General features: G+C 47.4%; 1 protein-coding gene across 1 annotated transcript in view; it reads left to right on the plus strand.

Annotated features, from left to right (window-relative positions):
- CACNA2D4 (calcium voltage-gated channel auxiliary subunit alpha2delta 4) overlaps nt 1-15,873 on the plus strand; it is a 119,845-nt gene that overhangs the window by 93,784 nt on the left and 10,188 nt on the right. The window contains exons 28-35 of the mRNA XM_066549571.1: nt 2,041-2,102; nt 3,213-3,227; nt 5,628-5,672; nt 6,597-6,659; nt 11,922-11,992; nt 12,854-12,929; nt 14,714-14,766; nt 15,709-15,764. Of these exons, the coding sequence (XP_066405668.1) occupies nt 2,041-2,102; nt 3,213-3,227; nt 5,628-5,672; nt 6,597-6,659; nt 11,922-11,992; nt 12,854-12,929; nt 14,714-14,766; nt 15,709-15,764 (441 nt within the window). The remainder of the gene's footprint in view (nt 1-2,040; nt 2,103-3,212; nt 3,228-5,627; nt 5,673-6,596; nt 6,660-11,921; nt 11,993-12,853; nt 12,930-14,713; nt 14,767-15,708; nt 15,765-15,873) is intronic.

Below are 15,873 nucleotides of genomic sequence, written 5' to 3' on the forward strand. Positions count from 1 at the left end.
GTTCATTGTGGCCTGCTTCTCCTCAGCTCTCATGTCTTACTCGTGTCACCCAAATATGTGAAAGTTTCTCACAGTTCTTGCCAGCAGCTGCCACTTTTTGTCCCTGCCACTGGCCACCAGGCTGACCCCACAGGTTTCTTCAACCCCACATGTTGCAGGCAGCTCTGTCCAGTCTGGGTATGTGCTGCTTATGCCTCCTGGGCAGAAGCAAGGATTTACAACCAGGGTCTAAAACCTCTCTGAAGAACAATTTGAGGCCAAGTGTTCCCAGTGGCAAAAACACGAGCCACTGTGTAAGTCTGCATTGCAAGGTTAGTTATGTAGGTATCGACTCCTCTTCAAGTCTCATGAAAACTGTATGTCCTGGGTAATACTCAGTCCCATTGATGTGATCTGCTGTGATAAGGGGAAGGACTCTTCCTTGAGCTGGTTTGAAAGGATGAGTTTATTTAAAGCTGTGTACCAAATTGGGTGCGTGGGCCTCATGGGACTCAGCAGCAACAGCACCGCTTGCCTGCTGTCATGGCGTGTCGGTTTGCCAGCAGGGCACCAAGCCAAACCAAGCCTGCCACAGCCTTGCTGAAGCTGGGGAATCTTCACCCAGGCCAGACTCAGCCCTGTCCTTCCTCCTTTGTTTGCATTCTTTGTCCTGCCTGGTTTGTGCTCTGCGAGGCTTAGGGCAGTGCAGCTCCACAGAACCATTCCTTTCCCCCACAGACAGGCAGTCAGATTCAGTTTGCAGCAGGGAGAGCTGGATGAGAAATGTGTCTCTGATAGATGGGATTTGTAAGAGGTACCAGCAGTAGGAATGTGACAAGGACACTGGTATAAAACACAGAGCTGGTGCCAGGTGCTAGGGTCTCTGTACATGAGGCAAGAAAATATACCATTGCATACTCCAGTTTTAATTCATACCCATTTGAATTAGAGCATCAGATCACACTGTTAGCTTAAAAGCACCCACACGGCATGATTCAGATTTAAAGGATCTGTTCCCCCCTTTGAAGCTCCTTTTAATTCAGAGGAAATCTCTAGAAACAGCAATACTTCATCCTCCTGATATTGGTGGTTGTGAAAAAGGCCCCAGATCTCCCTCCCTGTATTACTTTTTCTCCCTCACTTGCACTTTATATTCTATTTCAAGGTCCTGCTTGAGGCTGTAATTCCTCCAGAGCTCTTGGATTCAACTAGTTGACACACAGCCCACTTGTTCCCCATCACCACGCCAGGCTGTGCACGACTGCACTGGTTATTGTGTGTGCTTGTAGGCAGCCTACCCAGGGACAGCCAGCTTGTCCTGTCAGGGACACCCTGCACCATCCTTTCTCCTCTGCAACTATGCCTTAATTCAGGAGCATGATGCTAGGGATAGAAGGGAAATTAAGCCAGGAAATTAGGACACACTTCATTAAGAAACACACATACACACAGAGTTCTGCTTAGCCCACCGTGCACTAGGCTGGGACCAGGTAACAAATCACTATTCATAATCGACTTCCTGTCAAGTGGCATTCATTATTCTGTGCTTTTGTAGTGGCTTAGGAAAAACCTAAATCTCTGTGGTTCCCCCTTGAGACAGGTGGGTTTTCAAATTAATCCCTTCCTCACTGGCCTACTTTATTTCTGATTGATGCTGTGTGGTATAAGAGTTGAGGCTGGGGTGATCACAAACATCCATAAAAAGACAAAGGGAAAAGCTCATGCCACCCTGGGGGGCTTTTGGGGGATTTCTTTTTTTTTTTTTTTTTTTTTTTTTTGGTGGTGTTGTTGTTGATCTGTTTGTAGCTTCAGAGTGTTTAGTGTGAGGGAAATCTCAGTACCTTGGTACAGTCAGTGTCCCCTTTTCCTCTCCCTTGTTAAACCTCTGACTCTCACTTGGCAGTCTGACTCAGCGCTTACCATTCACACTTGGAGGCAGGTTGCAGTTGTGATTTCCATCCCATCACCTTGGGCAAATATTTACTCCTCTTTTCCCAACTTGTATTTGTCTTTAATGCTCCTCTTTTGATCCTCTCCTCTTTTTTTTTTTGTTCTCTGCAGCTGTGGGTGTGCAAATAAAGCTGGATTTGCTGCAACGCAAGTTTTGGATGGCCATGCAACAGGTAAGAGCATCAGCAATCATGCAGAGACACAATTCAGTGCTCTTTGTAAGCAAGGTCAATGCTATGTTACATCACATATGATGGCATTTTAATGAGGGCTTTTGTGGAATTCTTATTAAAAGATTTATGAAGTAGATTAGTTTGAAGTCACACATTTCTGCAATCCTTTGACAGCACTAATGCCGTGTGAGCCATGAGTCTGTTCTGCAGATGCCGTGGTGACAGTGTCAGCATCCTGGCCTGGCATTAGCTGGGCTGAATGTGACACATTTAATTGTGAAAATATGCTTGGGCTCATTCAGCCTTTCAGAAAACTCATGGAAATCTGCAATTTTGGGCACACAGAAAAAAAATCTACTGCCTTCTCTTATCATCTTGATAATGATAACAAAACGCTACCAGCTTGCCAAAATAAAAATTATTTGCTCCAGGGATATGCTTTTGATTGTTGTCCTAATATTAGATACTCTTCTGGAGTGAAGGAAGTGAAATAATTAAAACAACTCCCCTGGTCTGGGAAGCAAGACAAATGAAACACCTTTCCCTCATCACCCAGGGGCTTTCTTCCCAGGCTTTGCTTTCAGGGGGGTGTGCTGGAGGGGTGAGCATGGCAGGACTGTAGCAGCACACAGCAAAAGCAGCTCTCTGCTGTCAGGAGAGGGAACTGTCATCAGACAGGGATGACAGAGAAGGTAGGAGGGCAGGAAGCTGCTCTGTGATGACAGGAGCATCCTCGCAGGTGGGGATCACATAAACCTAACCTGAGCTAAAAAGATTTCTGCAAAGCACATGAGCGATCCTGAAACAGCAACAGAGAGCTTAGTTTTAAACACCCTGCTCAGGGCCATGGCCAGGCAGCTCTCACACAAACAAGCCCTCATGGGTGTTAAGTGAAGCTGGGAGGCCTTATGAAAGCAGGTGAAGGAGGCCTGTGTGCCAAGTGGCTGTGAGCCGTGGCCCTGGTAGGTGCTGGTGTGAAAAAAGGCTCCATGTGCTTTCCCAGGATGTGAGCACTGTTGGACAGAGGAATGACTAACAGATTTTGTTTTCTCTTTCTCTCCTGCCTCACTGATGCTGTGCTGCTCTGGATGTCCACGCTGTGCTTCCCAGCCCAATGACACTGATGTAAGTGGACAAAAGCTGGAGACAGGGAGGCATCCTGGCATGCCTGGCTTGGCTTCCTAATTGTGTCATTTGTGTGCCAGCATATCATAGGCACTGTCCCTTGTCTGTAGCCTCTGGAGAGGGTCCAAACCTGTCACAGGCTGTGTTTATCTTCACAGTAATTAAGTGTCTTTGGCAAAGCTCAAAGTGCTCTGGGTCACAGAGACCTGACCAACAGCAGGAGGATGCTGTGAGGTGGGCTGGTCTCTGAGGAGGGAGCAGCAGATATCATCTCAGAAAAACCAGGGAGCACAGGCTCAGCTCTGCCCCCTCTCAGGGGCTCCCTGCAAGCTGCCAGTGCTCTCAAAGCAGGGTCCTGGCTGTGCTGCTGCTGCTGCTGCTGCTTGGCCAGCCCAGCACCAGGCACTGCTGGAACTTCTCCAGGTCTGGAAGTGCAGTGGCAGCGAGACTCAGCCCTCACTCTGCTGAGCAGGATGTGTGAGACACGAGCCCTTCTTGTGGAAAACCACTGTGGTTCACCTGGGTTTCTGTGCTGATATCTGAACCCTGGGCTCTGAATTTGTTATCCCCCAAGGCCATAACTGTGGTTTGTTGTGACCATGTTTCTCTCCTGACCAAAGGAAAGAACCTGCAGGGTGAAGCACAAGGTGACCTCTGGGAATACATCCAGGGAAATAAAACAACCATGTGTTGCTTTGTGGTGAGGCAGGGGTGAGATGGTGCTTGCAGCTGTGGATAAAGGAATTTTTTTTTTTAACCATCATCCCTAGAGTCTCAAAAAGCCAGCTGGATTCAGAGTATGAGCATGTGATATTGCAAAGCTGTGGGACTTGAAACAAACTCAGGCATCTCCAAACCTCATCTGAAGTTGAACAGAGGGACAGAAAATTGGTTTTGTTCTGCAAAACTCAAGGGGAGAAACAAATTCTAACTGAAAGTTACGGTCTTGTTGTGGTCTGGAATGGCCAATTTACCTCTTGTTACTGAGAATCACCCAGAAAAGGGGTTGGATTTTATGTCTAAGGGTTTTGAGAAAATAGTGGGTAGCAGGCTGAGAGCAGACAGGCTATGTGCTATGTCAGTGTCCTTCCCCGACCCCAGAAAACCTCTGGCAGGAAGGGGACTCCATGCACAGAAAAGGCAACACTGTGTCAGCTTTCTTCCCTCTGCTAGTGGAGAAAATAGAATTAAAAAATAACACAAAGAGACAAACACATGCAGCCACGGCAAATTCTGAACAATTATGAAATCAATAAGCACCTGAAGGGCTTTGTTACTCACCACTTAACCCCTCGTGTGCCCACCCAGTTCAGTGTTGTGAAACACATGTCAAGTCCACTACGCAGAAATTCTAAATGAAAGAAGTGGATGCTGCCTTGGGCTACATGTGCACCATTCACATCCTATTTTATCATTAGCTGTCTGGAGAATAAAGAAACCAACAGCAACAACAACAAAAAATCCCTGCCTGAGAAGAACCCTGATCTAAAATACCATGCTATGTTCTTAGTCCAGATACTAACAGATGCTGAAATGCATGCTGGTTTCTCCCTGGTGCACAATAACCTTTGCTTTTGCCCTTTCTTTACAAGTGCCTCCTCTGCTCGGAGTGCACAGGTCCTGCTGGGCACATGTCAGGGAGGCAGGTGCAGGATCTGAGCCCTCAGGAGAGGGGATGTTGCTGGTAGAGGTGGGGAGCTGGAGTGGCTGACCTGGGGGTGCTGCCAAGCTCGTCCTGGTGGAAATGCCAGCTGAATTGCAGAGCTGTCTGGGATGCTGTTCTGCAAACCTTCAGCCCAGAAGTCCCAAGGGGGAGACAGTAAGATGAGCTCATGCCATGTGCTGAGGGATATACTCAGTGCAGGTGGCTCTGGCTGCAGCTGCAGGTTGAGCTCTGGGAGCCCCAGGCAAGAGGCTGTGACCTGGCACTGACCCTTTGCACAACAAAGGGCACCACGGGGACATGTGGGACAGCCAGGTGTCCGGCCACCTGGAGACACAGCAGGAGCAGATGTCCCAGCAGGATGACCCCAGATGATCACACATGGGCTGTGAGGGTATAAAAGCCCAGTTTCCTTTGTTTGGGGCCCCTCCTCAGAGGCACATGCTTGAGCTCTTTCTGTGTTGCTGCAGCATTAATAAATTGCTTTAATGTTCTGGATGTCTGAGAGCCTGCTATGGGAAACCTGGAGTTGAATGAGTAAGGAAAACTTGTCTGGCTGTGTGAGTGTGGGGTGTATGGGGAGTCAGAGATCTGTGGGGTCACTGTAGCTGCTGCTGCCTCAGTCCCAGCAGTGAAAGCCTCTGGTGGTGGGGGAGTGACTGCCAGAGCAGCTCCTGCATGGTCAGACTGGGAAGTTTCCTTCACACCATGGTTAATTCTCTGCTTTCCCGTTGCAGTGCAGTGGCTTTGATGGTGCCTGTCCACTGAGCTGTCAGGATGATGTAAGTTGCCTCAGTTTCTTCTCTGTACCTGTGGTGGGTGTGATTGACCACCTGCTCCATGGGGATCTCTGTCTCCCCAAAAAAGGCAGTGCCTGTTGTCTCCTCACAAGAGATTGCACAGCTGGGGGACAGGATCTCATAGTAATGAGACAAATCTGCAGTTTAGGTCTTCCCCCCAGCTGGGCCAGGGCAGAGACATTGGGATTCCAGCCAGTGAAAGTCCATCTCCTTTAAATCTGTCTCCCTGGCATCCCAGATCTTCCCAAAAAAAAGTGGCTGGCAGGATGACATGCATGCTGGACACTCTCTTTGTGTTTATGCCACTGCTTCTGCCTTGGTATCAGGAATATGTGAGACAGGAGCTCCTCTGCCCTGAAAAGTGAGATCACCAGAGATTTTTTTTGTTTTGTGTTCATGTAGGATTTTCTCTGCTTCCTAGATTTCCCTGCAGGCTGCAGGAAAGGGTTTTCATCCAAACTCTGTGCCTCTATTTCCTGCTTGCAAAATAAAAGTAGATCAGCAGTGATACTCAGTGGTGAGGAGAGGGTTATTTTGTGAGTGGTTATAAAACTCTGACACCTGAAGATGGAAAGTATTAGATACCATTTTACTAAAGAGAAGAGCACTACAAATACCCTGTCTCTTCCTGAAGGATGCCTTGCCTTAAGTGTGGCTCACAGCCTGCTAGGCCTGCACAGAGCCCCAGCTGGAGACAAAATCTGTCACAGCTCATGGACTCAATGCCTCAAAATGGAGGCAGAGAGGGAAAAGAATTGTGTGAAACTCATGGTAGCTGAGCTGGCGGGCTTGGTGTGGAAATGCCAAGGCTGTTGGCATCATCACAAATCCACACTGCTCCATCCTGAACACAAACAGGGGAAAAGCCACAAAATCTTTAATATTGCTTCTCTTCCATCTCTGCAGATTCTGAACTGCTTCCTCATTGACAACAATGGCTTTATACTTGTTTCCAAAATACCTGAAGAGGTAAGAGAGCATAAGAAAAGGAGGAAAGCAGGGTTTGCTTGTTCCTGAATAACCCACCAGAGCTGCTTAAAACAAATGAAGTTGAATTGTGTAATAAGGGTGGCTGGGTGTAATTAAATTAAACTGTGCAGTGAGGGGGAAGGCTCCCAGCAGAGTGACAGCACATCCTAGCTGAGGAAGGAGTTTGCTGTGATAAGGAAGGAACTAGTCAAAATATCTTTTGATCAGAAGAAAGGAAATTAGACTGCGTTCCCTTGGCACAGATGCTATTGAAAGATGATCTGAGACAGGGGAAGGGAAGGGAAGGGAAGGGAAGGGAAGGGAAGGGAAGGGAAGGGAAGGGAAGGGAAGGGAAGGGAAGGGAAGGGAAGGGAAGGGAAGGGAAGGGAAGGGAAGGGAAGGGAAGGGAAGGGAAGGGAAGGGAAGGGAAGGGAAGGGAAGGGAGCAGCACTTTTGAGTGCTTCTGAAGTCAGAGAAGGTGTTCTTCAGGAAAGCAAACTGAGGGGATGGTAAGAGCAAAATGCTAAAGGAAAAAAATGAAGACAAAATAATTTAAGTAAATTGGAAGAAGGAACACACCTAAAGAATTGGAGAATTTACTGAATTTGCAGAGGTGAAAGGAGCAAGGGAGAAGGCTCAGAATAGAAATAAAAATTAGGTGTGTGGTTCCACAGCCATTTCTAGGGAGCTGAAGGGGTACAAGTTTGATGTGACATCCTGTGCAGCTGGGTAAAATCAATACTACCAGCCACTGCATGGTTGAGCTACACTTTTCTGTTCTCTGATAAATTCACCACAGAGCTTTTTCTTTCAAAATAATTAAACCCCATAATTCTGGACATCAGAAAGTGATATGTGGGAACAGTCTCATAAGCTACAAAGCAATAAGTCAATAGTAAGAGTGGGCTTAGAGAAGAAGTGGGAAATGAAGGGGTTTTGTTACTGACAGAATCGCAGAGTTTCATTAAAATTGCCATTGTACTCGTGTTAACAAATGCAGTTTGGGTATTTCCAAAAGGCAGCAGGTCCAATGCCAGAAATTATTTTCTTCAACATGTGACAAACTGATTGAAATGGAAATTAAGGTAACAGAATTCCTGGTGGATGCAATTGGCACAAGCAGCACAGTTTCCACAAGGAAGAAAACTTATCGGCTATAGTTCTTTGAAAGCATGACAAAATCAGGAGATAAGGGAGACTAGATAACCTCTGGAATTTCAGTTCTCTTCAGCCTTGAACAGAGTCCCTTACAAGAACCTGGTGAAACAGTGAAGCATGAAGTAGGGACAAAGTAGCTGGGACAGAAGAGAAAGAAGAAGAATTTTTAGATGGCTATTCAGATGGAAAACATCAGTTATATGAGTCCCATGGTTTCCCACCTGGGCTTGGGTTGGTTAGCATATTCAGAATGGGCTGGCAAAAGAAAAAGGTGAGACTGTGCATTCTGCAGGCACTGCACAGTGAGTTCAGAGAGCCTGAGATGAGACTCTGAGACTCACAGAGCAAAACCAATCAGCAACACAGAGGCACCAGGGGGGATAAAGGCAGATACCAAGGGGAGCTTATTGCAAGGGATAACCAACCTCTTTTCTGTAGGAAAGTGCCCTACCCAGCACACTGAACAGTCTGGTAGAAGTGTCCCTTCAATGATATGGTGTGCCAAAAAAACAAAAAAGCAAATAGAACTTAAAGACTAAGGGAGGGAAATGCTGTAAAAGTTGCATTGGCTCCCCACTCTGGGTGGCCAGACCCTACTGAGTTTTTGGGATGGGCTGGTGGTCTTGGGAATTGCTTTCTCCTCTGACACCCATGGCATTTTCAAAGACTGACTCCTATGACATGTGTCCATCAGCTACTCCCTTTAGCTACCATGTCACCTGTGTGACCTCAACGCTGCCCTCCTGGGCTCTGCCTCAGTACTTTTTCCTGCATCTTATGGAAAATAGGTTTTTCCAAAGCTCATCTCTGAAAGATCTGATTTGCAGAAACATGGCATTATAGTGGATTTGGGTAAATTATAAACATTATCCACATACCTCCAAGATCAGGCATTTTGGCAAGCACCAGAGCTGTCCTCCTCCAGCTTTTACCTTCCCTGACTTCAGAGAGTTCACTGCTGTTTGTTTTTTTTCTGATTTCTTTATCCTGTTCCAGTCACTGTTTTTATTTCCTGGTGACACCGTGAGTCTCCACAACATTAAACCCTACAGGGAATTCAAGACAGCACTAAATCAATACCCTGGGTTTCCTAGATGCCACCTGGATGTTGCTGCATGGGATCACTTGCTGCTGTGTGGCCTTCCCTGTCCCATCCTGTAGTTTTTCCTTAAGACATCCATTTAAAAAATGCCAAAAAAAATCCTGTACCTGGGTTTTTGTGGGTATTTTGGCTTTTCTGCCTGCCAGAGCTGCCTGCTGCCTGCACCTCCTTCCCTGGGTGACCACACTGGGAATCAGAGCAGCTTCCCACAGGAATGGGGTGAGGACAGCGTGGCTCAGGCTCTGCTCTCCTCTGCCCTTGGGATGGGGGATCAGGGTGAGGGATTGGCTCTAATAACCTCTGTATGAAGGCAGCAGGAAGCTTACTGGCAGTTGGAAACCACCATGGAAAAGGGACTCAGGATTTTAATGAGTGACAAGTTGGAAGCTCCCTGCAGGATTACTTGGGGAAGAATGGGTAATCTCTTAATTCGAGCTAATCTCCCCATCCAGCCTCATCCCAGAGGGAGCAAAGAGTTAAAACACAGAGCCAGGAGAAGGGAGTGAGTGAGGACCAGGTGCTCTGGGAGGAAGGGAAAATAAGTGGCAGGGTCAGGCTGTGCTGCAGGGAGGGCTGCTCTGCTTTTTCTGTCATGTTTGCAGCTGTGGCCCCACAGCCACCCCTGAGTTTTTAGCTGCTTCTCACTGCCAGTCCTAGGCACAGCTGTGGATCCCAGGTCTTGAGCTCCCTCCGCCTGCTGCATCCAGATGTTCCCTCTCTCACTAAACCTCTTTTTCTAGGATTGCTGCCTTCTGCCTGAGGCATTTTGCAGAGGATGTCTGCAAGCTCTGCCCAGGTGGGACTCCAGGAGCAGGGTGCAGAGAGGCAGCCAAAAGGTCAGGATGCCACCAGAGCTCAGAGCTTGTGGAGAAGCAAGAGCTGGCTCTGTTTGAGCCATGCTGGAGGAGGAGGCTGCCTGCCTGCCCAAAGCCTGGGCAATTTGGCAGATCCTGTTTGTCTGCAGCTTCTGAGTGTACAAAAAGTGTAAATTGCTCAATGGGCCAGCAAAGCATGGGTGCATGTGAGCAGTGATGTAGCTTTTGAGTCATGTTTGTGCTCTGGGTTGCATGTCTTTGCTGTGCACAGCCTGCACATGTGCCTGCACACTCAGCTGCAGGGGGGAGTGACACAGCCTGTGTCATGCAGGATGTCAGAGCAATGCTTTGTGCTGTCAGCCCCTGAAATGGAAACTTGCCCAGAGATGGGAGTTAGGAGAAACACAGCAGAGGGATGCCTAGGAGAGCAGCAGTCACTGGAGGAAGCAGAATGTGATGAGAGCTGCTTTACAAAACCTTGCTCCAGTTTTGGGACAGCTTTGGTTTCTGCCAAGTGATGCTTTTCTCTGTTACTGCCTGCATGGGGTACCTAAAACAGCAGCAAGCTCTGAATGTCTGGTTTGCTGTTGGAGGCCAGTTTGCTGATGCCTTTCTGAACACACTCCCTGGCCATACTCTCGCTTCCACTAATAGCTGCTCATTCTTACACCTATACAAATGATGTCCTGCACGGAGAAATTCAGCCAGACATCAGCCTCTCTTGACAGGATGGGCCTCATTTACAGCCTTGCAGTGGCCCCCTCTCCTTGCCCCACTGCCTGCAGCTTGCACTGTGTTAAATCTCACTGCTGGGTCTGCAGACTGGTATTAAATGGAAGCAGCTGGCCTCTTCACCACCCTAATCAGATTGAAAGAGCGAGGGAGGTGAAAAAAGTTAGAGCTTGCTCAGGCACATTGGACTGTCTGAGACGATTACAGCCTAAATGCTCGAAGGGGAGTTGATGTTATGCATCAATTTGTGCAGTGAAATGACTTCTAAAGCCTTTTGGGAAGAGGCTCATAACCATGTAACACTACTGCTGGATGATTACCATGTGATCTTAGGTAAATCTGCCTAAGGGTTTGGACTTTTTTTGTGGAAATGTCCCACTCAAATAAATGAAGTCATCTGTCATCTGCTAGTACGTGCTAAATGACTGCTAGCCTATCAGTGGAAAAGCAAAACATCCCAGACTGTGTGAATGCTTCCATAACACATGGGAGCCATTTACTCTGTCAGGACCCATGAGCCAGGAAAACAGAGAGAGGACAGCTCATACCTGCACTTTTATTATTTACAAACATTTCATTTACTTGCCTGTGAACAAAGCAGAGGACTTGACAGGTTTGAAGCATTTTTGCAATATGTTTGTCATGGTTTAGTAATCAGGAAGGCCAGAATTGTTTGTTTGAGGAAATCTCTAAAGCAGCAGTTAGCAGATTTGAGATTGGGTCCTTATTTGAGGTTATTGACTCCAAGGCATACATGGAAGCAGAGGGCCACAAGCCCCACCTTTAGTTTGGCCATGCAGGCAGAACTGGGGGGTTGTTGTCCCCCCAAATGCAACTCAGTCCTAGCTGTGCCAGTGCACAGTATGTAAGCTACAGGGATGGGTGGCTTTGTGTTGTGTTGTTTGGGCCACTGCCTGCTCAGAACTCACACAGCAGTGAGCTGTAATATTGCATTTGCTACCTAAAGAAATCTGTACATCACAGTTTGCACATCTCATGCATGGTGGGCCAGTTCACCTAGGGCAGCAGGAGAGCAGAGGTTTCCAAAACCACAGTGCCCATGGGTAGCAGAGAGGCTCAGATGGAAGACTCAGGCATTCAGATCCAGAGAATATGGATTCCCAATAACTCATGAGAGAGTCCAGGCTTCCAGTGATTCAGCATGCCTGGGTCTCTGCAGCTTGACAGTCTTGCCTTTTTCTGACAAGCCACAGGGACTTATGTGGGCTAAATCTTTTCCAAGCGTGCTAGGAATGGTGCAGGATGCCCAGCTGGTGTTGGGGGAAGTCCTCCCTCAAGCTTTCCAACCAGCCAAAGGACAAAAGCTCAGCATTTCCTCCTTACAAAAATCCTCCTTGTGTATAGCAGCCTCCAGACAAGCTAGATCAGCTGGAGCCATGGAGCATTTGGAAAATTTACAGTTTATTCTATTTTTCTCTTTTTTTTTGCTTGCAGACTGGAAAATTTTTTGGTGCAGTGGATGGCTCAGTGATGACCCAGCTGCTAAACATGGGCATGTTCAGGCGGTAAGTGGGGGATCTCCACACTGTGCTTCTTGTTCTTTGCTGCTGCGTGGGTCAGAGCATGTTGGTCCCTCTGAGAAGCACTTGAGCAGGGAAAATGCACATGCTGGTGATGCTGGTGACTCTCTTATCCAGACACAAGAGCTCCTTCAGCTACCTGCCCCATCTGCTCCCTGGCTCAGCCATCATCAGCACACATGATGATGATGTTTCTCCTGTTTCTCCTCATCTCTTGCTCTTCCACCTGCTGCAAAACACAGAGAGAGACAGAAACTTCCAACCTCTGTGTGGCCAGAGAGCATCTGCTTCTCTGTCTTTTCCAGGGCAAGATGTTATGGGAAACATTTCTTGGCATTTTTGGGTACAGAAGTGCTTCAGTTCCTCCTGCCACTCAGAAAGCCTTTCTGGGGAGTGGTTGTCTGAGAGCCCCACAGATGCAGCATTGCAGCTGGCTGACCACATTTCTCTCTCTATTAAAAATACCTCTGTTCATCTCACCCAACTCCCTCAGCCAATGTCAAAAGAGAGTTCAGAGTTTCAGTGGCTTGAAAACAGGAACTAGGGGGACCTGAGGTAGTTACAATTATAATTCCTCTGCTTCATAGCTTGCTTTACTCACTGTGTGAAATTAGGGACATATTTCCTCCTGTGCTGACCCAGTTACATTAATCCAGAGCCTGTATTTCTTGCTCTGCAAGATCCAGCACTGGCCAAACAGCAAAGACACGTGTGATCAGGTCACTGCTTTCCTGAATCCAAGAAACAGTTCATACCTGACATTTTTGAGAAAAAGCTGACGTGCCTGTCCCATGGGGGGTTGCATTGCTTGCTTTTGACTGTTTGCCTGTTGTGTTTTGCTTGCAGGGTGACCATGTATGATTACCAGGCAATGTGCAAGGTGCCCTACCACCACCACAGCGGCGCCCGGCCTCTGCTCAGCGTACGTAGCTGTCGCCATGCACCACCTCCCTGGCCAGGCTTCCTCCTGCAGGGCAGCTCCAACATTCCCCTAGAGACTTCAGGAGATGTTTGCTTTCAGGATGCCACTGTCCAAACTCACCTCAGACAGATTCCTGAAGCTGTGGTGGCCACTGATGTTGGTTTCCAGTGTGGCACTCTGTTGCCATGTAGGATCTCACTGAAAATTGGAAGGACCAGGGAAAGAACAGGAGCTAAACTATGGCAGGTTCTCCTGGGAGCCAAGCAATCAGCTAGCAGCTGAAATGAACAGGAATGCTTTTACAGGGCATGGTTTTTATTCAGCTCAAGAAGGAGAGTTGCAGTGTCAGGGAACAGAGCATCTGAGGAAAACTGACAGTCATTGGGGAAGGATGAGTGAGCTTGGAGCAGGAGAGGGAGAATGCTGGTAGCCCAGGGAACACACTAACAGAGTCAAGTACCCAAAAGCAACCTCTCTTTAGGCTGATACAAACTCATACTCCAATCCCACTCCACCTTCCTAACCTTGTCTCAGACAGGCAAAACAAAGTAACTACTCAACACTTAGGCCACTTCAAACTGCTTGACACAACCCTAAACAGGGATGTGTTCATTACTGTTATGATCCTTTGATACTGGAAGGAGTGCAGGAAGTACCCTTACAGTGTAACATTGTAATTTTTTTCCAGTAAAAGAATTTTCAACAAAATACTGCCTTTTAACCTTTTAACAACATTCTTAACAATAACACTTTATTTAATAATGTCTGGTTTGCAATGGCTATACTTGAGCTGGCTAGATAACATATGATTATTGTAGTGAAAATATTTGCTTGATTATATCCTCCAATCCTGATTACTGAAAGAAATGTCACAAACTATGAGCTGCCAAAAATGAGGTGAATTGGGAAGAAAATAAAAAGGAGAGCATTCAGCCTCCATCTCTCATCTTCCCCTCTTAGCAAAACCCTTGAAAAGGAAGAAATCAAGAAAAGCCAGTTTTTCGTATACAGACATAAAAATCAGTAAAATTGCCAACCATCTCTACATTTTACTATTTTCTGATTTATTTTGCCTGAAGAGAAGTCATCAGTAATGGAACATTATCCTGCATCCCGTGACTGCCACATCTGTTTTGGGTTTGAGGACATGGGCATGATTATGAGAGGGGGAGATGAAAATTAGACGTGGTTACCATGAGGAAAAGAAGCAGCACTATCCTCTGCAGATGAATTGTCCCTGGGATAATGCTGGATTTCCAATTTGTAGCTGAAAAGCAAGAAGATGATAGAAGTCATGCCATCTTGAGGAAAAGCTGGATGAAAGCACAGTTAAGCATAATCAATCAATGGCAGATAATACTAAATCCTGGGCAGTGCTGTCACTTGTCCCAGAAACACCACTTGCTCTCAGAACACAAAAGCATCCTAAACTGGTGCTGTCCCATTTAGCTGTGTTTCTCTCCTGCTCTGAGCTCTGAAGGTCATCCACACTGGAGAGAAATCATCAAGCAATTACATCTTCAAAGTCCTTCATACATTCCTGATAAACTCCCTGACCCTCATGGGGAGGGGTGAGGAGGTATTATTAGTAGCAGGGCAGCTCTGCTGGCTTTTGATGTATTTTGAACATTTTCCAGTGATGCCCAGACCTTGTATTTCCAGCCTGTCTTCAAGAGCTCTGATCAGTGGAGGGACTTGGTCTAAAACGTGGGGTCCTGCATAACAATTATAAATTCTCTGACCAGCTCCTTATGGTATTTCTCATTTCTTCTTTTGTTCTCCAGCCAATTTATGCCTTTGTAGCTGCAGTGAAGTGGCTGATAAGTGATTTCCTCATGTGAGTACCAAAAGATGGGGGTGTTTGGGAGGCTCACACCAGGAGGGGCAAGAGCTGGGAAGGCTGCAAGTGGAAGCCCCTGTGTAGGGCTTTGCTGTCAGCCTTCTCCTGACATTCAGCTCTGCACTGTGCTCCTGGGAGACAGAAAGCTATTACTATTGCCATTTTGAGAGGCAGAGGCCCACAGAGGGTCTGGGATTTACCTGAAATCACTCAGTACAAAGTGCCTGAGTCAGAAATAGGACTTGGGTCTCCTGGGGCTCTGTGCAGATCCTCGGTGCCGAGTGCTCTTGCCCGTGAGGAGCGAATGCACATCTTCCTCTCACGGGGGGACAAGGCTGAAGGCAGCAAGCCCAGCAGCTCAGGTCTGAGTGCCAGGCAAGGGGGGAGAGAGGGGAGGCTCTCCTCTGGGTTTGGGTTCACCTCAGACTCCTGGGGTGAATCGGAGTTCAAGCTCAAATTAGGATGGAAGTGCCACTGCTCAGCTTGCTGGGTGTGCAAAAGGGGAGATGTGGTAAAGGTCCAGCTCTGAGGGTTTTAGCCTGTTGGTACAGAACAATTCCATGTAGTTACCTCCAAACAGCCAGAGTCTGGGCTTCTGATGGCCATCATGCCTGCTCCTCAGGTGAGTCCTATAGTGGCTGAATCCCCTCCCAGCCTCAGGGGCTGCCATCCTTGTTCCTTCCTTCACTGACAAGCCCCTTGCACAGGAAAAAGCCCATTCAGATCTTCCACAGTACAGATCCCACAATACAGAGTTACATTCTAGCATGTGGAGAGGGAAAAAAAAAATTAAAAATCTAAAAAATCAGACTTGCACTGCCAGAAATTTGTAGTAAACATTTTTGAACTGATACTCACTGGGCGACAGGGCCATCTCCCTGACACCTGCATCCTTCCAGGCTGCTGAAAAAGCATCCTCTGTTCTTGCTCTTTTGACAGCTTCCTTTTGGAGTTTAACATGAGTAGCTTCTGGCACTCAGACAACTTGGCAGATGGTGAGTACACAAGAGTCCAGCCACCCCATAGCACGTGAGCGTTGCAGCCACTGGTGACAGAAGAAACTGTACAGGGAAGCCTGGCCTTGTGCAAGGAGCCTGCCCTCTG

The sequence above is a fragment of the Molothrus aeneus genome, chromosome 5 (assembly GCF_037042795.1).
Source record: "Molothrus aeneus isolate 106 chromosome 5, BPBGC_Maene_1.0, whole genome shotgun sequence".
NCBI classification, from domain to species: Eukaryota; Metazoa; Chordata; class Aves; order Passeriformes; family Icteridae; genus Molothrus; species Molothrus aeneus.